Raw genomic sequence first — 24,758 nt, forward strand, 5'->3', positions numbered from 1 at the left:
TCACATCAGACAACAAAGCTAACATGTTTAATGATTTCTTTGCCTCTGTCTTCCTAAGTAGGGACCAGAACAGCCACCTCCCTGCTGGGCCCCCCTCAAGCCCCAGGGGAGGCACACCTGGGCCAAGGGTTAGTGAGGAACTAGTTAGGGAACTTCTGGAGGGGCTGGATGTCTTCAAGTCAGCCGGCCTGGATGATCTCCACCCTAGAGTTCTTAAGGAATTGGCCGAGGTCATTGCAGGACCCATGGCACAGCTCTACGAGCACTTGTGGTGCTCTGGTGTGGTGCCGGAGGACTGGAAGAGGGCCAACGTGGTTCCCATCTTCAAAAAAGGCAGGAAGGAGGACCCAGGAAACTACAGGCCAGTTAGTCTTACCTCCATCCTAGGCAAGCTGTTTGAGAAAATTATGCTGGCACACATCCATGAGGGGCCAGCAGGGGACTGCATGCTTAGGGGCAACCAACACGGGTTCATCAGTGGCAGGTCCTGTCAGACCAACCTGGTGGCCTTCTACAATCAGATTACCAGTTCATTAGATGCAGGGATAGCAGTGGACATAGTTTTCCTGGACTTCCGGAAGGCTTTCGACACTGTCTCTCACCCCGTTCTCATTAAGAAACTGGAGGACTGTGGTGTCGATGCCCACACAGTCAATTGGGTCGCCAACTAGCTGGAGGGCCACACCCAGAGGGTGGTAGTGGACGGGTCATTTTCGACCTGGAGGGACGTGGGCAGTGGGTTCCGCAGGGCTCGGTCCTCGGGCCCACACTGTTCAACATCTTCATCAGCAATTTGGATGAGGGGGCGAAAAGCACCCTGTTCAAATTTGCTGTTGACACTAAGATGTGGGGGGATGTGGGCACTCTAGAAGGTAGCATCAGGCTTCAATCAGGTGGGCGGATGAGAATAGGATGGGATTCAACACAGAAAAGTGCAAAGTGATGCACCTGGGGAAGAACAACCAGCACCATACCTACAGGTTGGGGAACTCCCCTCTTGTCAGCACGGAGGCGGAAAAGGGTCTTGGAGTCATAATTGACTCCAAGATGAACATGGGTCGGCAGTGTGGGGAGGCAGTCAGGAAGGCCAACCGCATCTTGTCATGCATCCACAGATGCATCTCCAGCAGGTCCAAGGAGGTGATCCTCCCCCTCTATGTGGCACTGGTCAGGAGGGGTGTGGTCAGCATCAAGAGGGTGCAGAGGAGGGCCACTCGCATGATCAGGGGGCAGCAGGGCAGGCCTTATGAAGAGAGGCTGAGGGACCTGAACCTGTTCAGCCTCCACAAGAGAAGGCTGAGGGGGGATCTAGTGGCCTGTTACAAACTAGTCAGGGGGGATCAGCAGACATTGGGGGAGTCACTGTTCCCCCGTGCACTGCCAGGAGTGACCAGGAATAATGGTCACAAGCTGGCAGAGGGTAGATTTAGGCTAGATATCAGGAGGCGCTACTTCACGGTCAAGGCGACTAGGATCTGGAACCATCTTCCAAGAGAGGTGGTCCTGGCTCCTCCTACCCTGGGGGTTTTTAAGAGGAGGTTGGATGAACATCTTGCTGGGGTTGTTTGACCCCAGTATTGTTTCCTGCCATGGCAGGGGATCGGACTAGATGATCTACTCAGGTCCCTTCTGACCCTAGAAACTATGAAACTATAGTGCTGTGTCACTACCACAGCCTTTGAAACCAACAAAGCAACTGCCAGTTAGGGTCAGAGTCACTACTTATCCTTCTCTGGCAATGCAGAGTAGAATCATAGAATCATAGAAAATTAGGTTAGGAAGGGACCTCAAGAGATCATCAAGTCCAACCATCTGCTCAAAGCAGGACCATCCCCAGCTAGATTATTCCAGCCAGGGCTTTGTCAAGCCAGGTCTTAAAAACTTCCAAGGATGGAGATTCCACCACCTCTTTAGGTAACCCATTCTAGTGCTTCACCACTCTTCTAGTGAGAGTTTTTCCTAATATCCAACCTAAACTTCCCGTGCTGCGACTTGAGACTGTTGCTTCTTGTTCTGTCATCTGCCCAGCTGTCCACCCAGATTATGTAGACAGATCAAGGACCTTGAACACTTGGAGTAACATTCTGTTCCCTTTCTGGTCATCTCAACATCCACATCTGGTGATCTACATGACAGTTCTTGTTATCTAAGTGCCAAAAATGTCATATACAGTAAAAGCTGCGTTAACCGGCACTTCATTAACCAGCATGCTCTATTAACCGCATGCCAGTTGACGCAGCAAAAGGGAAACCAGAAATGGGACTTCCGGTTTTGTTGAATCCCACAGCCCAGGGGAAAGCAACCTGTGTGGAGCCCCCCTTCCCTTTCCTCTGGCACACTGACACCAGGGGTGGCACAGTTAATCTGAGATGTGGACATGCTGGACACGGCGGAAGGGGCATCTTTGCCCTATCAGGCAAAAACACCTCTCATATAACCAGCACATTTCCCATGTGTGCTGGATAACAGCTTTTGCTGTACAAGGAGGTGGTCATTCTGTTCCTGGGCACCTAGTTCAGCAGATGTGGATAACAGTGGCACTCACCTGGGAAGATGGGTTTTTTGTGTTCCAGGTCTCTCTTATCCAGAGGGAATTTGATTCTGCGTGTCTCTGATGTCCCAGAAAAGAAATCAAACTACTCTGCCACAGGTCAGACATTAGCAAGCCCCTTTTTCACAGTCCTTTTGAATCTGAGACACTAACATAGCTATTAGGAAAAAAATGGATGGAAAACAGTGCAGAGCGAAAGTTTCTCCATCACAGGGAGCAAGGATCCAAGCTAGAAACCAGACCTCCCCTTTCAAGGCAGCAGCCACATCACTGAGACATACAGGCTCTAGTACCTCTCCCTCCCATGACTGCCAAGGGATCCAACTTCCAGAGGAGTGCCAGAACAGGGCTGGCTCATGGCCAATGGTGGTATGGTGTTAGTAGGCTGGAAAGTTGAAGAGTTTGAGGTTCAAATCCTCTTTGGGGTGATGCAAAATATTGCGGTTCGTTTCTTTTGGAGGCTCGCAAATAATAAGTCTCAGGCACACACTATTAGCAGCACAAAAGGTGTATTTGCAAATAGGGTCGGAGCAGAGTCAGAGGACTTCAGATTACTCCGCCCCCTGAGGAAATCTGCAGCAGGTACTACATGCTCTCCCTCCTGGGCACGTGTGCAGAAACAGGAACTCTTACAACTCATTTCCGGTTCATACAAACATATATGTGACTACGTCACTTCATCCGTCGCATGTATATTATAATTAACTACTTAAGTATGCGGGGCGGATAGGCATATATGCATCAGCTAATTACGCACGCTCAGAAAGCGCTCTAGGTCACCAAGAGTTGAAATCCCCCCCCTTTCAAGGACACAGTCAGTTGAATTCCAGCTTCTGTAATCTGCATGTGAAAGTCAGGGGGAGTGTGGGGGTAGAGAGTAATTTAGCATTAGAAAAGCTAGCAATGGCCAAGGGGAAGAAATGTCCTTGGCAGTGTTTCTTCTTATCAGGTACGAGATGCAAACTGTGCAGTTCTAACAATATTTCTAACAGGGGGCTGGGGACAGATACTAGGGCCTCCTGCTTCCTAACTAATGCCAGGTGTGGGCAAAATGAGGCCCACAGGCTGGATCCAGCTCACCAAAGTATTTTGTTCAGCCCAGGTCCTTTGGTCCTGCCCAGCCCAGGTGTGGGGGGCAGCCTGGGCTGTGGTGTGTGGCTGGTCCCACTGCTCCTGGGTGTGCAGCGGGGCTGGGGCAGCACAGCAGCTGGCCTTCATTTTCCAGCAGCTCAGGCTCCAGCTCCTTCCTAGTGCCACAGCTGTTAGACCCAGCCCTGCTGCCTGAGTACCCTGGCCCATCCATCCTGCACCCATTGCCAGGGGTGGGACTCATGCAGGCAGGACTCTCAGCCACAAGGCTGGTACAGGCCTGAGGGTGGGCTGGGAGTGAAGTCCAGGAGCAAGTTGCAGGGTTGGGGCTAGGGAGACCCCAGGATCTTGAGGCAGTGACAGCATGGGGCCCAGGGCACAGCTGCATTCTGGTCCCTGCATGCCCCTGCCTACAGAACCAGTGCCTGTCACAGGCGCATGGGCAGCGTATTGCAGCTCTGCACCAGCCTGGCCTTATGTCATCACTGCCCTGAGACCCTGCCCCATGATCTCAGCCTTGCCCACCCATCCTCCCAAACACTGGTCCCCACCCATCCGCAGCCCCATCCTACATAGGGAGTTTTGGTGAGCAACAGCAGTGGGTGGGTGCTGACCTGGCCTGTGACAGCTCAACAGAACTCCCTATGTGGTTTGTGGGTCCAAATATTTTCCCATACCTGCACTAGCCAACAAGATACTGGGAGAAAGAATGGCATAATTCTCTCTGATCTTGTTGCCAGTGTATGTACCCAGTCTAGGGGCATAAGGTACTCAGACACAGTTGTCCACAACCAGGGCTATGCACCCAAGACCAGAATAGCCATCTGTGTGTAAGTGGCAGTACTGGCACTTAAAAATCATATAAATCATGCGTTCCCAACCTTTTTATGCTGAGGACCGGCAAATCACGGACCAGAAATGACTACGGTGGACCAGCAGTGACTGGCATACTGCAGGCTGGCAGCCAACCCTTTTTTAAATTAAGTATGTCTGCAGTTTGCTGGTCCACAGTCACTTCCAGTCCGCAGCAGGCAACCCTCCTGTGAACCAGCAGCCAACCCTTCGCAGCCCAGTACCAGACCACAGCATGGGGGTTGGGAACCCCTGATATAGATGACTCAATCCGGAAACTAGAGAAGCAAAAAGGAAAAGAATGTTGTCCTTTGTCCTACTTTGGTGCTTTGATGAATCTGAATTTAAGAAGAAATGGCCAGAAGTAGATATAGCCTCTTTTTACATAGTAGGATGCAACAGCATTTTCTTGGGGTTTTCTGTTTAAATGCCTGGGTATGAAACTTTTAATGTTTGAAAAGCAAAGTAAATTTTCAGGAAAACCCCATGAGAATTAAAATAGAGATTATGTTATATTAATAGAAAGTACAATATCTTACAGAGATATTGTAATTTTCCCAACACTGTGCCTTATGCATAAAGGTAACATTTAAACATGTCACTTAAGTTGGGACCACAAGCAGTAAAAAGTTTTGATCATATTGACTGCATTTTGTCATTGCAAGACATATTTAAGGTATAGTTAAGAGATATTCCATAAATTGGTATTTTGTAACTGGCAGTGGCTTTTATAGGGGCTAAGTTTGTCTTTATTATTTTAAATAAGTAATCATTTATGAAAATATATGGAGTGCTAGTACAGCAGATACAGAAGGATAAACATCTGTACATGATGACATGGCTGGAGTGCTGATGCACACCAGGCTTCTTAATATACTCAGTATGGGATGCAAATACAAATACAAGCAGTACACTATGGTATCTGTCAGACTTCATAGGCTCTAGTGACCAGCAAGCGCAGTACATACTTTGGACATAAATGAAAGACCAGGGATGGGAGTGAAGGTCACAGGTTGATAACAAGGATGTAAGTATGTGGATGCACTTGGCCTCCATGTTGTCCTCCCAACATTCTGGTGGCTCTGGATTTAGGACCCAGATGTGCCTTGTTCCAGAGAAGGGGGGCCACCCCTCCCCAACCCTCAGACCGACCACAACCTTTCCATTCAATAATAGACAAATGTATTGATATGCAGTGATAACAGAAAAGAAACAATACAAACAATCAAACAATTCTATGTATCTACCAATCCTAGGGCTGTCACCAGAGTCAGGATACATCTGGCCAGGATGCAGGCTTCACTCTAATGCTCTCTCTTAGGTATCAGATGTCAGCATGTCAGCAGCCTGGAGGTGGGATGCCGAGGCCCACCCCCTGAAGTGGAGTAGATAAGGTGGGCTGGTGGTGTGCCCTCTGTCCGTGGTGGCCTCAGGGACCCCTCCCAGGGAGCAGGGATCCCTCTCAGGGGCCCTCTTAGGGAAGAGAAGACCCCTTTTTTACTCTCAAATCTCTGCTTTTGTATTCTTTTTCCCTCCTGTTGACTCCTGATGACTCTTCGTATGTGGGTATCACTGATTGGTCTCTCTGTGTTCATCATACTGTCCACATCCTGTGTTGTCAGCCAAAATCCCATTTTCATAAACCTATCACATGCCCACATCCTAATTTGGAGCTTTACCATGGTCCTCCAAAGTTGGTCTGTTCCCCCAAAAACAGAAACCTCCGGCCCCCTGCTCTAGGGCCTTGTGAGCTGGTGCCACCTTATCTCATGTTATGGAACAGTGCCCCCTCTTTCCAAGGCTGTATGAGTATCTGTTGGCCTTGTTGTGTTAGACAGCCTTTCTGCTTCTGAAGGCTCAGAAAACTGGGTTCAAGACCCAAGCTTTTAGAAATCAATTAACTCTCGCTGCTCATCCTGAACCATTCTAAGACATAGGTATACCTATAAGCCAATACCCCCAAAAGCAAACCTTTAAAATACCATTTTCAAGCCATCATATCCCACCTGCAGCTCTCTCCTCACACACTCACCCACCCAGAAAAAAACACACTGATTACAGCATAGAAACCATTAGTATAAGTGCCCTAGCCTTTTTCATTTGAATTGAAAGTATGCTCTTAAATTTAGCCAAAGTTGGCCAAACTGCAAATGTCTTTTCAAGACCAGTGCAACTTCACAGAGTTTGAGTCCATCATTCTGACACCTGGGAGCACTTCACTTTAATTAGTAGTTGAATCCAATGTACAAAAATTCAGATACACTGAGAGTCATTTTTCTTCATTTAGGATCGGTGGTTTTGGCGTCTGCGCAACAATCGAGTACAGGAGGGATATCCCATGCAAATTGAACAGTTCTGGAAAGGCCTCCCTACAAAGATTGATGCTGCCTATGAGAGGTCTGATGGGAAATTTGTTTTCTTTAAAGGTGTAGTATGTTTATGGTACTGATTTCATATCACTGTTCATATTTATGGTGCAGGGTTTGAAAAAGGGGTTTGTTACACCTGTATTCTTGTACTGATTGGAACTACATCTTGTGTTTGAATCAGGTCACTAATCTAGTCATAGAACCTAATTTCCAGTTATTCAGGGCTAGCTGTTTAAGGATATTTAAGTGCCTAAAATATTGGTAAAATCATTAAATCATTGGGAGCTAGGCACTTGGGCACTTCTAGAAATTTCACTAGGTACCTCTCTGCTTATGGCATTTTCAAGAATGCCACCAAAAACTAAGTTTTCCCCATTTGCTCCTGCTTCAGGTACAGCAAACCTGCAACTAGAGTGATAAGTAATCTCTAGGGATGCCCCAGCACCATTCATCAATGTGTGAGAGCAGTGGCAGTGGTGTCAGTGTCCCAGGAGCATCCTCACCACTTCAGTGCCAGGGCTGCTTTTTACAAAACAGAAGTGTTTGGAGCTTATTTTTCAACATCTACTTTGAGAGTACCATGAGGCAAATGAGCCATGCATAAATACCTTTGAAAATCTATCTTTGGCTTACTTCATTCTCTGAACTCTGGGACATGAGGAGGATTTGGCCCAGAGGTCCATGGATTCAAAGTGATAATTAATTGGAATTAATTTAACACCAAACAAAAGCACCTGTATAAAGGGCATGTTTCTCTGAGCATGTCTACACATTGCCATACAACAACATTGCTACAGTGCTGTGCTTTAGTACTTCCTTCTGGAAGTACTAAAGCATGGTGCAGTACAGATGGCTAGTGCGCCATGCGCTTGGCATGTGATTACATTTCACCGCTACATCACCGTAGCTATTCCAGGGGAGTGCACCACTACAGTGACATAGCTGCCAATCACATGTAGGCCTGCATAATCACAACATTGCCATAGCACACCATGTGGTGATGTAGTGTGTCACTATGTTGCCATAGGGCAACATGTAGATCAGGGTGGGCAAAATACAGCCTGCAGGCCAGATCCAGCCCATGAGGCCATTCTGTCTGGCCCGTGGGGCCCCTAAAAATTTTAGAAAATTAATATTTATCTGTCCTTGGTTCCTGTCAAAAATGACAGGAGCCGGGGCAATAGGACCCAGGGGAAGCCCTGGTGTGCTCCTGCAACAGCAGGGCCCACCGGCCGGCCTCCCCAGCCAGAAGCTGGGGCTTCTGGCCTGGCACTATGTGCCTCCTCTGGCACAGGACACTCAGGTAGGGCAGGGGAGGACCGCAGGCATGGAAGGAGCTGGTGCTGAGCACAGGGAAAAGTGGACCATCCCCATGGCCAGCACTCCCTGCTGTAGCCACTCGCAGCCCATGCAGGGCTGTCCCAAGCGGCACAGGCAGCCCCACATGGGCTGTGAATGGCTGCAGCACAGGGCACCAGCCATGGGGCAGGGGAGGGGCCACTTTTCCCCATGCTCAGCACCAGCTTGTAACCTGCCCCTGTTGCCAGCCTGGGCCCTGGGCCCTGCACCAGCTGCAGGCTTGCGTGTCAGGGCTGCACCAGAGCAGCAGCAGCTGCTCGGCGTGGAGGAAAGCGGCCCCCCTGCTTGCGCAACAGTGTTTGCTGCTGCTGCCCACCAGGAGCTCATGCACTGGGCAGCACAGAGGTGGTGGTGGCAAACACTGCCCAGCACGGCAAGTGTGGAGTCCAAGCAGCTGCTGCCACTGTGGTGCAGCTCCGATGGGTGAGCCCAGAGCTGGCGCGAGGCTCAGGCTGGCAGCAGGGGTGGGTTACAAGCTGGTGCTAAATGCAGAAAAAGCAGCCCCTCGCCCATCCCGTGGCTAGCTCTCCATGCTGCAGCCACTCGCAGGGCTGCCTGTGCCTGTGCCTGTTCAGGACAGCCCCATGTGGGCTGCAAACAGCTGCAGCAAGGAGTGCCAGCCACAGGGCAGGGGAGGGGACACTTTTCCCCATGCTCAGCACCAGCTTCTTCCCTGCTGGTGAGCAGGGGGTCAGGGCTGCACACTGTCACATGCCTGTATTGCGCGTTTGGGGGGGCACTGGGAGTGAGCAGATATGAGAGTCAGTGGGAGGATGGTGTCTGTACCAGTGTCCTGGGGCCAGCACCGGTCGGCCCAGAGCAGGGTGGCAGGGGTACAGGGTCCTGGTTAGCAGGGGCTCTATGGAGCCAAACCAGCTCCCCCTTCTCCCTGCTGGTGCAGCCGAGCCTGGCTCCACAGACCTCTGCTAGCCTGCGCCTCACTCTGGGCCTCACTGGTGCTGGCCCTGAGACATTGGTCCTAAGACAGTGACCAGGGAGTGGGGCACCTGTCAAGAGGCAGGGCTACCCATGCGGCCCTTGACAGCTTGCCAGAACTGGGTAGGTGGCCCTCGGCCCAAAATAATTGCCCGCCCCAATGTAGATCCACCCTCTGTGTTGCATGCCTATAGCCTGAAGTAGATCTCTTCTTAAATGGCAAATTAAGTTATTCTGGATTGTAAACAGAAATAAGTGGTAACCATAGAATTTATGGATCATTAAATCATAGGAGCATGAAATAGAAATGTGCCTTTGATCACATCTTTTTTGCTACAGTATTCAGTTTCCATTACAAATGTGATTTGACACCACAGTCCAAATACTTACAAAATCCTTTTATCCTGAGTATACCGAAGAATTGCTTTGGAAAGCAGAATCAAACCTGAAAACTAAATTACAAGTTAATTCACATAGGAAAGACTGTTTCTAAATTTTTCAGAAATTTTTCCCCACACATTATTCAAAAATATGTTTTTTTCTTTAACCCCAAAATTTGAACTAGTTAGTCCTTATAATTTGAATAGTGAAATCCTCTTATTAATAATGACATAATTTTTTTAAGTTACTGAAAGTTAGATCTCTTGCTTTTGTGAATTCCATAATGTGACCTAGAGAAAATGTGATTTTAAGAAAACTCAAGTTCCACCTAATTCACAACTTTATTTTCTAAAACTAAAATTAATCTCCAGCTGTTTAACTTGTGAAGAGTTTTCATCATGTAATATTACTCTTCAAACTATTTGTAACCAATATTTGTACATTTCAGACTTTCATCTATTCATAAATAGTTTGTGAACAGGATTTTTATGAATCTATAAATATAAATCAGGCATATTTATAAATCCTCCATGGATTATCTAAACATTGGATCACAGTTAGTGTGTCTACACATGAATTAGATCCAGGAGCAGTTTACTCATGAGTAAACTACTCATGAGTAAACATTCCTGGGCAGGCATCCACTTGTGCAGGAACATAGGACCATATTTCCAGCTATTGGCAGCAAACTGCTCCTAGGGACCTGCAGTGGGTCCCTGTCACCACCAAGGGGAGCTCTAGGCTCCCCCTGGGTACTAGGCCAGGGGCTGGCAGGGAGCACTGTGCCAGGAGACAGCTGTCTCCAACATTGCACCTTGGCCCTGAGGGTGCTGCCTGCTGCCGGGGCAGAGACAAGGTCCCTCTGCCCTGGCAGCAGGGAGTCCCTGGGTCCAGCTCCCTAATCAGGGACAGGGGACTTGAAAAGAGCTGCAGAGGAGGGACAGTTCCCAGCCCCCTGCACTGATATTTTGGTGGGGCTGTTAGCTGCCCCATGGATGGATCAGGTCAGAGGGCTGGGACCTACACCACCCCTGCAGCTCTTTCCAAACCCCGTGCCTCAATCACACAATCATGGCATGGGGCTGGGACCTGCCCCTGACCAGGACAGTTCCCAGCCCCTGTTCTGCAATTGTGGGACAAAGGCTGGAGAGCCTGTTCCCCAGCCAGGTCTACACTCCTGGAGCTGAGCGGGAAACAGGCTCCCCAGCCCCTACCGACAGGGAGCTCCCAGTGCCAGCTCCACAGTCAACAGCCAGCACTGGGAAATAAGGATCTGTCAGTGCCAGTCCCAGAGCCTCAGACATGCACTGGGAGATAAGGGTCTCCTAGCCCTCTGCTCCCCAATCAGGATGGCAAAGTGGGGGCTAGGAGATAAGGATGAGAATGTGTTTCAGCATGTTATGCCAAAAGCGTGAAGAAATGCCTATGGACTAGGGCTGTGCAAAGCTTCAGGTGCTGATTCAATTCAGAGGAGATTTGGCCACCAGATCCAAATTGTATCAGGCGACCAATTAAAAGGTCTGAATCAATTCAAAGCTCTCCGAATTGATTTGGAAAAGATTCAGAGAGCTTCGGCGATTTGGGCAGTCCCCACGGGCTGCAGCAGGGAGCTGGACCCAGCATCCATGCTGGTAAGTACAGGGTGGGGGAGGGGAGGCTGGAGAGGGAGGAGGGAACCATGGGGAGACCCCTGCCAGGCCCCATCCCTTGCCTGCCCCCTCCCCACATTGGCTGCCCTGCCTGGCCCAACTCCTGGTTGTTTAAAAAAAACCCTACTCACCGGGTGATGACAGGTGGGGGGTGATCACTGCTGCCCCCACTGTCCTACATCACATAGGGGGGGCTCTTCCATGATCCCTCCAACCCCCGCCCACTCTCCCAGATGCTCCCCCACATGGCTGCCCCACCAGTCCCAGCTCCCAGCTCTTTAAAAAAGCAAAACAGACTCACCAACTCCTGAAGCAGTCTCTGGGCTTTTGGGAGCTCATGGAAGAGCCCCCGTGTAGCGTGGGGCAGTGGGAGATGGTGGGGATCACTTCCCACTAGCAGGAACTGGTGAGCCATGGTTTTTTGTTTTGTTTTGTTTTGTTTTTAAACGGCCAGGAGCTGGGGTGAGCAAGGCAGCCATGGGGGAGCTGGGAGAGCAGGTGGGGGTTATGGGGCTCATGGCAGAGCCCCCCATGCAGCATGGAGCAGTGGGGATCGCCCCCTGCTGGGCAGGAACCAATGAGTGTGGGCTTTTCTTTTTTTCAAAGAGCCAGGACACAGGGCCAGGCAGGGCAGCTGCTGAGAATGGGCGGGTGATGTGGCCTGTGTGATTTGGAGATTCGGCTAATTCAGCAGCAGCTGAATCTCTGAATCCGAGTCAGCCAGATCAACTCAGGACAGTGATTTAAATCACTGGATCAAATCCCTGTCCCCCACATTGGCCAAATCCGAAGCGAATACTAGCTACTTCACACAGGCCTAATGGACACCTCTTCCATTTATAACTATTCAACATTTTTCTGTAATGCTGGTACTAAAAACACAAAAGATCTGAAGTGTATTTTGAGGTGTTTGTCACTTCTTTAGTAATGTCTGTCAATGCCTTGTTCTACAAGTGAATTACTTTTGCCTGCTCTTGCACTCCATCTCTCTCTCCATCCTTTCTGTTTGTCTCAGATAACAAAGTGGAGAGCCAGCACTATCTGATCAGCCAGCTCTCTGCAGGCAACCAGTAAGTTCTTATAGGTCACTAAAGGTCTATGCGGCACAGTTTATGGATCTCTGTGTTTAGTGATTTTTCTTACAGATATTCCCTTTTGTGTGCCTAACTCTAAGCTCAGTAACAGGATCTAGATTTTGATTGCATCTCAGTAATGTGTGTGTTTCTTTTCTCCCCACTTACCTAGGAGATAAATACTGGGTTTTTAAGGAAGTGACAGCAGAGCCAGGGTACCCACACAGCCTAGTGGAGCTGGGAATCTCTCTTCCACGGGAAGGCATTGACACAGCTTTGCGATGGGAACCAGTAGGCAAAACCTACTTCTTCAAAGGAGACAGGTATTGGAGATACAATGAGGACAAGAGAGCTACTGACCCAGGATACCCAAAGCCGATCACTGTGTGGAGAGGAATCCCACAGGCCCCACAAGGAGCTTTTGTCAGCAAGGAAGGCTGTACGTATCCCCATTTTATTATAAGTGGTTGTGAGACGAATAGCAGGGAAGCTTCTTGGGAGTTAGTGTACATATTTTTACTGAGACGGGATTTAGGCCTTACATTTCACAAGATCGCACTGATATTAGAGGCTACGGAGCGTAGTTACTAGCAAACAGTGACCTTCCCTGCCCCAACCAAACATATGCTTTTTTCCATAACTAACTGCCATTATTGCACCGTCTCCTTGTATGTTTGCCCAGTGCTCATCCCAGCGAGCCCTTCCTGATCCTGAAGATGCTGGATGCTATCACAGCAAATTATATTTACATCTCTATCACTTTCTTCCCACTGATTCTGTTCCTCCTCTGCTTCATACAATTGGGAAGGAGAAACAGGTGGATACAGCCTGTTTCTCACAGAGGACACAGGTATCCCTCAAGGCAGTGGGTCTGTCATTTCAGAAAAGGGGGACAGGGATCTGCTCTGACCTTTTGCCATGAGTTAAGAGAACAGTGACTAATAGCAGGATTTTGGGGTCATATGGGAAAGTAAGGTACCGGCCTTTCAGTAACAGGGAATATCCAAAATCCATTGCCTAATTGTTAACTATTCAACAATCCTTAAGAAGCTGCACTTAAAAAATTGATCCTATCCAGCTGCTGCTTGGGGCCATAGTTATGAAACTTAAAGTATTAAAAATAAGAACAAACATCTAAACTGTGCCAAATCATTTGGACACTGTACTTGCAGAGTCTTTAAATGTTTCTGTAATCATAGTGTTGGCTTTGGATTTAGGATCCAGATACCTTGTTTGGGGTGGGGAACCCACCCTCAGCTCAGAGGGTAATTCAGTAATACACAGTGATAATAAAAAATACCCTCAATACAAACAATCAAACAATTATATATACCTACCAAATCCTAGGGCTGTCATCAGAGTCAAAATACATCTGGCCAGGATGCAAGATTCACTCTGAGGCTGTCTTTTTTAGGTGTCAGATGTCAGCAGCCTGGAGGTGGGATGCTGAGACCCACAGCCCCCCTCCAGTGGGGTGTATAAGACAGGCTGGTCATGTGTCCTCCATGGTGGGCTCAGGGACCCTTCATGGGAAAAAGGAACAGGGACCCATCTTGTGGGGGAGAAGGCGGGATGGGACAAAGGGAGGGACAAGAAGAAACAGAGAGGGACTCTTTATTACTCTCAAGTCTCTGCTCCTCCTTCCCTTCTGATAACTCCTGATAACAGTTCATCCACACATCCACGTAGCCTTCAGGCCTTCTCCTAATTTGGGTGGTTGCCCCAGAAGCAGGACTCAGGTCCCCCCCACAACCCTGCTGCTCTAGGGTCTTGCAGTTGGTGTCACTACCTTGTGTTATAGGCATGGTATATACTCCCTTTGTTCCCAGCCTTTGTGTCCTTGTTGACCTTGTGTTAGACAACATGGTATGTGCTGCCTCAGTTCTCAGGCTGTGACCATCCATTGGCCTTGTTGTGTTAGACAGTCTGTCTGCCTCCAAGGCTGGGTAAAAGTCTGTGTGTAGGACCCAAGCTCTTAGAAATCAATTATAGGAACCCCGTGGGTAAACATTTGTTATTGCTTTAATAGAACATATCTTGACATTGGACCTGTATTTTGAAGCAACTCGGCTTCTTGATTTTTCCCTTCAGAGCTTGCTCCAAATTCTTCTAAAATCCAAGAACTTGCCTTGTAATTTTGAAATGCACCTCTTGTACATTTTGCTTTGTCCCCTCAATCTTGCTACCTTCTGAGAGGCTGACAAGTGAGTGCAGACAGACTACCAGTACGTATACAGCTTCTAGGCTTTGAATAGTACAATACAAATAACCTCTCTTTTGTCTTCTAGTTTATACATACTTTTATAAAGGGAAGGAGTATTGGAAGTTTGATAACCAGAGGCTGAGCGTGGAACCAGGTTACCCCAGGTCAATCCTCAAAGACTGGATGGGCTGCAATCAAAAGGAAGTCGAACGAAGCAAAGATAGACGCCTGCCCCATGATGATGTGGATATTATGGTGACAATAAATGATGTGCCTAACACTGTAAATGCAATTGCAGTAGTGATCCCTTGCATTTTATCTCTGTGTATCCTTGTATTGGTATACACAATCTTCCAATTTAAAAACAAAGAAGTACAGCAAAATGTTACCTATTACAAACGACCTGTTCAGGAATGGGTATGACACATAAAGCTTCACGTTAGCTCATAGCTCTGATGAGGACTACAGACAAAATAGGTTAAAAAACACATCAAACAAAACTGTGCGAGTGACTTTGGAATCACGGACATTCTGGGACTGAAAGCAGCAGAAAAAAATGAAAAAATGCAGGTGGCCTTGCAGAGTGGAGCATCTTACTGCCTTGGTCATGTGTCTGTCTTGGTGTGTCATTCTCCACAGGCCCACTTTGTGAGTATCAGAGACCTCAAGAGGAATTTTCTTCAAAATTTTTCAACTGACACATTGACTTCCTTCAGTACCCTGCACCAGAGCTGTCTGTTAAACCCAGCATTCTCTACTGTAGCTAAAACACCTCTAAATGGACCTGGATTTTTAACAGTTGTCTCTTTAAAAAAGTTAAGATCATTAAATCTATGAGGCAGGAATAATTCCATTTCTTAAGAAGAAGGCATTCTGATACTGTACCATTCTAAAAGATCTTTGTTTATTACATGCGCCAGGGAATTACCTAGATGCAATTTTCCAATACCTGCTGGTCAGATGTTTTATACATTCATAATAATGAACTGATGTTGTCTCTTAGAACATTGCATAAGGAAACATTGAGAGATCCAAGGAGATAATTCTGCATACACTATAAATTCAAGAACTCTAAGCCAGATGAAATATTAACTAGTAGCAGCAACTGCCCAACAGGAATAGTCTAAAAGACAAAATAATTGGATCTGAAACATCATTAATCTGAATGAACCCTATCTGCTTCTGTTTTAGGAACCTTTCATGTAATGAATACTTAAAAGTCCTATTCTCATTATTTTGGACTCCTTTCAGTCAGCAACAATAAATTAATTGTTACCAATATAGTAAACAATATATAGATTTGTATTTTTTCTCCTTTAAATTCTAAGAGAAGATGAGCTGTTGTTATAGTGGCATATGTAATCAGTTTGTGAAATGTGTATCTCAGATTTCTAGAGAATGAAGGTGCTTCTTTGGCTTAGATCTTGATTGCATTTTGGTGACACTGTCTGGAGAAAATAAGAACTAGACTTGTTTGTATTATTGAACCCAAATACCTTAGAGACTAAACTAAAAGCATTGTTTAACACTGACACTTATTTTTTTAATTTTTTGATCACCTCTTCAGAGTCAAACTTTTGGCAAAGATCAAGGAGGAGTGCCAAATATGATGATAAATCTTGTCTCACAAGATTGCTACCCAGATTTTGAGGATTTATTTGTTAGTCTCAAAAAAGATCTTCGTAAATGTCTGACCTTTTGATATTAATCTTTCACTTATCTCCTACCCAGAGAGCAGTTGCCTGCCCTTCTTTCTCATAAGTGTGAATAGTTTAGGATGTCATTGCCTAGCTAGAGATTGCCTTCATCTGATTATCCATGCTGCAATAAAAACAGTGTTAACTAATTGTGAAAGAAAATGGAAATATAATTCCTTGTAACAAGGTGACATTCAGCTTTGTTCAGAGGGGTCAGCTCAAGGCCTAGGCAATAGTCACATGTCATTTACACCCCATTTAAGCTTCAAAATAGGAAAAAAGCACATAATGTACATTGTTAGCCTAGGGCTGAACTTCACCCCAGTGCAGGCAAAGCACAAAGCATTGAAAATCCATTTAATATCCATGTATGTTCCACACATGCGGAAAGTCAATTATAAAAATCAAAGCTATGGTCTTTTGTTTATCTTAACATTTAACCTGCGACATGTAGGTATCATTACAAAGACATGGAAGGAAAAAGTAGAAATATTGTTAGTATATTTCCAATTTTTTAATTTTTGGCTCAAACCCAGATATTATTGGATTAAGGCCATACAAGCAGATATGTGAGAAGCAAAGATTTTTGTTTTATTTGACCAGATGGGTGGTTGGAATAGAAGGCAAAGTAAATATGTACCTCTATAGACTGACTAAATAAGATGTATATAAAGAGAGCACAAGCTTTAGGGAGCTGAAGTTCACTTTTATCAGAGGTTGTGAAAAAACATGCAGAGAGCAGAGTATAAGTGTAGTGAGTGATTAAAATACAATAGATAAGGAAGCTGGAGGGAGAGGGAGGTGGGAAGGGGGAGAAGAAATGCCGTAAGAGGCATACAAGCAAAGAACCCATAGGAACAAAGTGGGGGAGGGAAGGAGGTCACAAAAACTAATCCAAGTAATGACATAAGAATCCATAATCCCTGTTTAAACCATAGTTAACACAGTCCAGTTTGCAGATGATTTCTTGTTCCACAGTCTGCTATCCTATTGTTCTTTTCTTTTTTTGTTTGTTTGCCTGAGAACAGCAATTTTGAGGTCAGCGATAGAGTGTCCAGGCAGGCTGAAGTGTTCTGCTTCAGCCTTTTGGGTCTTTTGACAGCTGAGATGTCAGTTTAGCGTTCATTCTTTCTTGCATATTGAGATCACCCTGTCTGTCTGGTGTAGGCAACAGAGGGGTATTATAAGCAGGTGATAAAGAATGCTTCACATTTGAATGCTTGTCTAAATCTATCTCAGTCATGCAGTTGGTCCAGTAAAAGATATCATCCACAAAGATCCTTGACTCTCACATAATTCCTGGGTCACCAAGCTACATCACTCCAACACTGCCATATAAGCCAATAGATACTTTCAGTGATTCCCACTTGACCTGTATATGTGGTTCTAGACTGTACTTTGTATTTTATCCTTTATAATTTATTTCAGTAGCTAAGAAGTCTATTGTATTTTCAATAGAATTTCAAAATCAGTGAGACTTGGTAGATAAAGTAGTTTGAATTGTAGTGAAAGATGTGATACTGTCTTATGATGGCTGAAGAAGTGCAAAGGACCAAATACAGCAGAACAGCTAATCACTAGAAAACCTCCCAAAGCAGTATATCGCTATGTGTACTACCATGTGTGGGGGAATGCACATTATAAACTTCAGAGCCATGTTATACATTGCATTTACCATGTATTTTGACTGATTCCTCTGTACTTTGCTATCTCTTTTGTGTCTTTAACATACCAAATCTCTGAGCAGCTTCAAACAGCCACCATTAAAAAAAACAAAAATGAAAAATTCACAATCTTCCAGATAAGTGTTTCTTTCTTCTTCCTCTTCCCCAAAGGCAATATTCCCCCCAGCAATTAAACTGGTCTATGGGACAGGATGGGTAATATGAACTCTTAGACCAAGGACAAATTTAATGTCAGCTCTTTGTCACTGGAGCTAGAAATAGTGGCTTCTATTGATTTAGAAATTCAGGAATGCCTTTACAAATAAAGTAATCTTTCTGGAACTTTATCCTTAATTTGTTCTGATGTAAATAAGTGTAATTATTTACAACTATAATTTATATCAGTTGAGACACTGTCCCTGATTTCTTGGTATAATTTGAGCCTCAGCTAGTTTTGGGAAAACAAAGATTCAAAATGTGTGCCTGATAAAAAGGAGGTTAGATAAAATTGGGAAAACCTCAGCTTAAGGCAGGCTCTTCCATATTCTGCTGCCAAAGGACTGAGTTCCTTGAATGTAAGACATATATCTTCTCTTTGCACTTGCCACAATATCTGCCACTGGGACAGGGAACTCTCTTCTCATCAGTGCAGAGGCAGAAAAGGATCTTGGAATCACTATTGATGCCAAAACGAACATGGGCCGGCAGCGTGGGGAGGCAGTCAGGAAGGTCAACTGTACTTTGTCGTGCATCCACTGATGCATCTCAAGCAGGTCCAAGGAGGTGATCCTCCCCCTCTATGTGGCACTGGTCAGGCCGCAGCTGGAGTACTGCATCCAGTTCTGGGCGCCACACTTCAAGAGGGATGTGGACAGCATGGAGAAGGTCCAGAGGAGGGCCACTCGCATGATCAGGGGATGGCAGGGCAGGCCCTATGAGGACAGGCTACAGGACCTGAACCTGTTCAGCCTCCACAAGAGAAGGCTGAGGGGGATCTAGTGGCCTGTTATAAATTAGTCAAGGGGGATCAGCAGGCATTGGGGGAGTCACTGTTCCCCCGAGCACTCCCAGGAGTGACTAGAAATAATGGTCACAAGCTGGCAGAGGGTAGATTCAGGTTAGACATCAGGAGGCGCTACTTCACTGTCAGGGCGGCTAGGATCTGGAACCAACTTCCAAGAGAGGTGGTGCTGGCTCCTACCCTGGGGGTCTTTAAGAGGAGGCTAGATGAACACCTTGCTGGGGTCGTTTGACCCCAGTACTTTTTCCTGCCATGGCAGGGGGTCGGACTTGATGATCTGCTCAGGTCCCTTCTGACACTAGAAACTATGAAACTAGGACTATGCCTTGTTAAATGTTGGAGTCAGCAGAGTTTCTTGCCTGGGATTTCCAGATGCTACTTTAGAAATAATAAGTAATAAAGAATTATGAAGGAACTGCAAGTGAAATGCATAAAGAAACTTGGCTTTATCCTAGAACACATGAGGTATTTCAGGAAATAATAGTAACTGGGTATGTCTACATGTGCATTAAGGCACTTTTCAAAATATGCATTAAATTTAGTACCTCCAATGTGAGGTACTAAATAAATATGCATTGGGGTGCCCCAATGCAGAGTAGTGCAAGCAAACACTTTTTTATGTAATATTTAATGCACAATAGCCTATTTTACTGTGCATTAGCATAATAGCACTTTTTTTACACACTATTTTAAATGCTCAGTAAAATAGGCTACTGTCCATTAAAGTGCACATGTAGACACATCCACTGAGGGTTACAAAAGGATTTAGGTGCTCACATATCACTTTAGTTGCCTAACTTCAAACTTCAGAACATCAACACCCTCAATCAGCTGTCACCTAATTCTAAAAGTCCGGAGATATCTTAAGTGTCTGCCAGTAAAGTTCCCTCCATGCCAAAAGTCTACTTCTACACATCCCTGAAACTGCCTACTTAGAGACTGTGACAAAGTTATACCTAGGTCCTTTTGGGACTTGCAAACTGGATGTTCCTTTGCCTATCGTCCTGGATGCCCAAATTTGGTGAGCATCCTGAGGCATATAGGATCAGGCCTCACTCAAAACAGAGGAGGAGCCCCTTTTATCAGATATAACACTGATTAGAGCACTTTCCAGGGACATGGGAGACCAGGTTCAAACTCCTCCTTTTCTTAAGGGAATTAGAGTGCCATCCCATGCCTTCCCTCTCCAAAGGCTGCTGCTTTCCCATACCTGCCCTAACCACCAAGCTGCAAGGGATTCTAGAATGGGGCTTCCTCAATCTTTCCTGTAAAAGCTGTCCTATTTTGCATGGAGTGTTTAATATTCATTGGAGCAGGGATTGCATCTCAGGTCTCCTACCATCCAGATGCGTACCATGACATGTCTGTCTATCTGACTAGCCAGGAGCCCATAGCGATCCTCTCCTTGGACCTCTCAAGTGCATTTTTAACAATGCTTGGAGCAGGAGGACACTGACTGCCATTGTCCCCCTGCTTATCTGTGGCCAGTTAGGATACTATGCCTTGTAGTTGTGTGATAGATTGTAGTTTTAGTAATAGATTGGACAAAAAATTGTATGGGATACTTTGATAGGGATGACCCTACTTCAAAGAAAGGGACTTGACTAGATGACCTCTGGAGGTCCCTTCCAGCCCAAGTTTACTATAATTCTAAGTTGAATATTCACATCAATAGAAGGCCTCCAGAACTACCCTGGTGATAGTTTACTTTAGGAAGAAGAATTTAAAAAACTGGAAGATACTGGTCAGAAAGGCCCTCTTAAAGGAAAACTGGGCACATCTACACATGCTATTAATGTGCAGCAATAAACTCCAATTCTTATCATGGTAGAGTTTACTGCTCCTGGGTGCCGTGCTCACACATGCACCCAGGACTGCGGCACATTTTGCTGGGTTGGAGCAGCCCTGGCTGGCAGGAGGCCCAGGGGATCATCCTGCCAGCCCAGGGCTGCTCTGACCCAGCTCAAAGTACTGCGAGGGAGCTGGCTAGGGCACAAAGGTGCTTCAGTGCAGAGCAAGCTGGCAGGCAGCCCCACCCCAAAGCACTCTCATGCCCCAGCCACTCCTATCACTGTCTACATGTGCATTCCTGTGGAGCAAAAAAGCTCCTGCAGGCAAGGAGCCAGCAGGAGCCAGCAGCAGCAATAAGGTAAGCCAAGTGATGGAGCGGGGTGGGGAATGGAGAGGAGAAGCTGGGCTAGTTGTAGAGAATCAGGAAATGTTTTTCCTCCCCTCCCATCCCTATTTAGCCACACCAGGTGGGAGCCATGCTCCCAAGCCACCCAAACAGGCCCCACAAACAGGTGCGCTCTTCAGGGGTGTACCAGAGTTTGCATGGGAGTGGCACTAGGGGTGAGGGGCAGCTGAGGGGGTACTGACCCCTGGGGAGAGAGGGGGGCTGCTTACCGGGAGATCCCTAGTGAGGGGAGGCAATGAGCTGGGCAGGATTTCCTCAGGTGACTGACTCTTCTGCACAGGCACAGAGCAGCCTGAGCCTCCACTAATTGGCACAGGAAATTCAAACTGCACCAGTCAGGACCCAGCCACCGAAGTGAGCATACATGTGCACCAGTGCATGTGTGCCCTTGGCTCCCCCCTGACTCCACCAAGTGGAGCAGCGAGATAGGTGGGCGAGGAGCCAGCTGGAGCCAGCAACAGCAATAAGGTAAGCGAGGTGGTCGGGCAGGGGAAGGGAGAGGAGGATCTGGGCCAGCTGTCGGGACTTTGGAAGGGGTTTTCCTCCCCTCACATCCCTATTTAGCCACACCAGGCAGGAGCCACAATCCCAAGCTGTGCGAACAGGCACTACAAACAGGGCACACTGGAGTTTGCACAGGAATTTGCTCAGGGGGGAGAGCAGGAGGAGTCTGAACTCAATGCAACAGCATCATCAGCTTCAGACAGATTCTTCAGCGTCCTCAGGTGAGTGCATGTGAGGGAGACTTTAATGGGGGTCATGACTAGGAGCACAGCCAGAGACCCTGCCCCACTGCTGCCTCCCACCCGGGGATCCTCCAAGGCCTCCACACGGATGGAGCCTTTGGGTGGGTCAGCTGCACCCAGGCCCCCTGCCTGTAGGGGTTGCCTAGCAGGTCTTCTAAGGCCCAGGGATAGCAGGAGGGCTGGGAGTCCCCTCACCTGTCCTATGTGTGCCCTGCTTGAGTCCCTGGAGGGTCGGGGAGGGAACTCCAGGCAGAGGTGAGCAGGCTGTGAGGAATCAGGGCCACAGAGGATGAGATTGATGGTTACTTTCATTCTCTGCAGGACAAGATACCTGGTGGAGAAGCGGCAAGGGAATGCCCTGAAGCACATGTGGGTGAACAGAGGATGGTTACCTCGGGGGCCAGGCCTCTCACCACACAGGCAGCTCCCCCAGTGCAGCTGGGGAACAAATATGAGGCCCTGGCTGCACTGGAGGAGTGTGTAGTGGAGAAAATTGCACTGGAAGAGCCCACAACCATCACTGAGTGAGCTGAAGGCCAGCCAGGTAACTGGAAGAAGAGACAATGCATCATTGTGGTGGGTGACTCCCTCTTGAGAGGAATGGAGGGAACCATCTGTTGCCCAGATCCCATGGTGTGAGTGGCTTGCTGCCTGCCTGGAGCCCAGAGGAGGAACACCATGGCAAGGATTCCTGACCTCATCCAGCCCTCTAATTATTATCCCATGGTCCTCATCCATGTGGGCACAGGACAGGAGTAGTTGGACCATATCATGAGTGACTGCAGGGCTCTAGGGGCCAGGCTTAGGAAGATGGGGGTGCAGGTGGTCTTTTTGTCGATCCTCCCAGTCAGTGGTCACAGTAGGCATCACATCACCTGTGTAAGAGGCCAATCTGCTGCCATCATGCAGGTTTTGGCTTTCTGGACCACGATCCTCACTGCCATGCAAGGGACTTCCTGAGACATGATGGGCTTCATCTCTGCAAAAGGTAAGAGTTTCTTCTCTTACAGGTTGGCTAATTTCCTACATTGGGCTTTAAACTAGGTTTGTTGGGGGATAGGGATGCAGGAGATGGAGAGAGTCTAGGATCTACAATCTATGAGACATGCAACAGAATATCCCATGTAAGTACTAAGGGACCCAATGGGCATCAGAATGTGGGGGCACCAAAGACACCATTCAGAGGGCTAAAGTGCCTCTATACTAATGCTAGGAGCATGCGGAACAGGCAGGAAGAACTTGCACTCCTGCTTGCAAACAATAACTTTGATTTAGTTTAGCTAATGGAAATCTGTTGGGACCCTACCCCCTGCAGTTTGCACTGAGGGCTACAGGTTGTACAGATGGGACAGAATAGGGAGGGAAAGGAGGGGTGGGGAGTTGCTCTCTATGTTAAGGAGCATTATACATATACCCTAATCAAAATGGGATCAGAGGAGGAGAAAGTTGAAGTATTGTGGGTTAGGATACATGGAAGTCGAGGGGAGAGGGACTTGGTGGTGAGGGTCTGCTACAGACCACCACATCAAGAGGAAGAGCTAGACTTGGAATTCTTGAGGCAGCTCTCAGACGCTATATGGTCTGGGGACGTGGTTGTCATAGGGGACCTAAACTCCCCTGGCACCTGCTGGGAGGAGCAGCCAAATCCAACCATTCACATAGGTTCTTAACCTGCGTACAGGTCCTTCACCTAATGCAGGGGGTATATGGCCCCATTAAGGGAAATGCCTTACTGGACTTGGTGTTGGCTATGGGGGAAGACCTGGTAGGAGAACTGCAGATTCATGATCACCTTGGGGACAGTGGCCATCAATCAATCGAATTCACCATACAGCATAGGGTGGGAAGATAACTGGTAGGGTGGAAGTGCTTGACTTTAGGAAGACTAACTGCAGTGTACTCAAGAGTTTAGTCAATGGTGCATTGCAGCATAGGAGTATTGGTGAGATGGGAGTCCAGGAAAGGTGGTTGTTCCTAAAGAAAGCAATCCTTTGGGCACAGAGGGAGATGATCCCATTGCAAGGGAAAGGGGGGGAAAGGGGCCAAAAAACTTCCTTTGCTAAACAAAGAAATCCAGGGAAGCCTAAGGGCAAAAAAGAAGGCATATAGGTAGTGGAACCAGGGGGAAGCTACCAAGGAGGAGTATACCTACTTGGCCCGCACTTTCAGGGAGGCAGTTAGAAAGGCCAAAACAACTATACAGCTGAGGCTGGCAACACAAATTAAAGACAACAAAAAGTTTTTTTTTTTGTTTGTTTGTTTTTTTTAGGTATGAAGGGAGTAAAAAGAAGGTGCAGGGCAGCTTCCCCTACTGAAGAAGCAGGACCTCTACTGAAGAAGCAGGAGCAATTAGTGACAGATGGGGAGGGTGGGGGGGCAAGGTAGAGCTCTTTAATAAGTTTTTTGCCTCAGTGTTCCTGAACAAGGGTCAAGACAAGTCTCCTAATGAGTTCTTAGATGGTCAGAGGGACACCAGTCTACCAACTGTTGAGGTTGATTTGGTGCAGAGTTACTTGGATGGACTGGATGCGTTTAAGTCAGCAAGCCCAGATGAGCTGCACCCAAGAGTACTGAAGAAATTGGCCAGTGTCATAGCAGAACCACTGGCATGCTGTTTGAGCAGTCTTGGCACTCGGGTCAAGTCCCAGGGGACTGGAAAAGGGCCAGTGTAGTCCCTATTTTCAAGAAAGGGAAGAAGGAGGTTCCAAGTAATTATAGGCCAGTTAGTCTCACCTCTATCCTTGGAAAAGTGTTTGAAAAAATTATGAAGGATCATATATGTGGGAGTCCAGTGGGAAAAATAATGCAGCAGAGCAACCAGCATGGATTTGTAGCAGGTAGATCATGCCCGACTAATCTGGTTTCTTTTTATGACCAGATCACAAAACTCTTAGATGCAAGAGTAGAGGTAGATGTCGTTTACTTGGATTTTAGGAAGGCCTTCAATACTGTATCTCATTCCATTCTCATA

At 47.2% G+C, this 24,758-nt stretch overlaps 1 protein-coding gene across 1 annotated transcript in view; it reads left to right on the forward strand.

The window, feature by feature from the left end:
• Positions 1-18,068, forward strand: part of MMP24 (matrix metallopeptidase 24) — a 215,867-nt gene extending 197,799 nt beyond the window's left edge. The window contains exons 7-9 of the mRNA XM_090064287.1: positions 6,780-6,918; positions 12,432-12,698; positions 14,548-18,068. Coding sequence (XP_089920413.1) covers positions 6,780-6,918; positions 12,432-12,698; positions 14,548-14,885 — 744 coding nt within the window. The 3' untranslated portion in view covers positions 14,886-18,068. The remainder of the gene's footprint in view (positions 1-6,779; positions 6,919-12,431; positions 12,699-14,547) is intronic.
• Positions 18,069-24,758: the final 6,690 nt, after the last annotated feature.

Source organism: Crocodylus siamensis, chromosome 10, assembly GCF_052110815.1.
Source record: "Crocodylus siamensis isolate JL-2025a chromosome 10, ASM5211081v1, whole genome shotgun sequence".
Taxonomy (NCBI): Eukaryota; Metazoa; Chordata; order Crocodylia; family Crocodylidae; genus Crocodylus; species Crocodylus siamensis.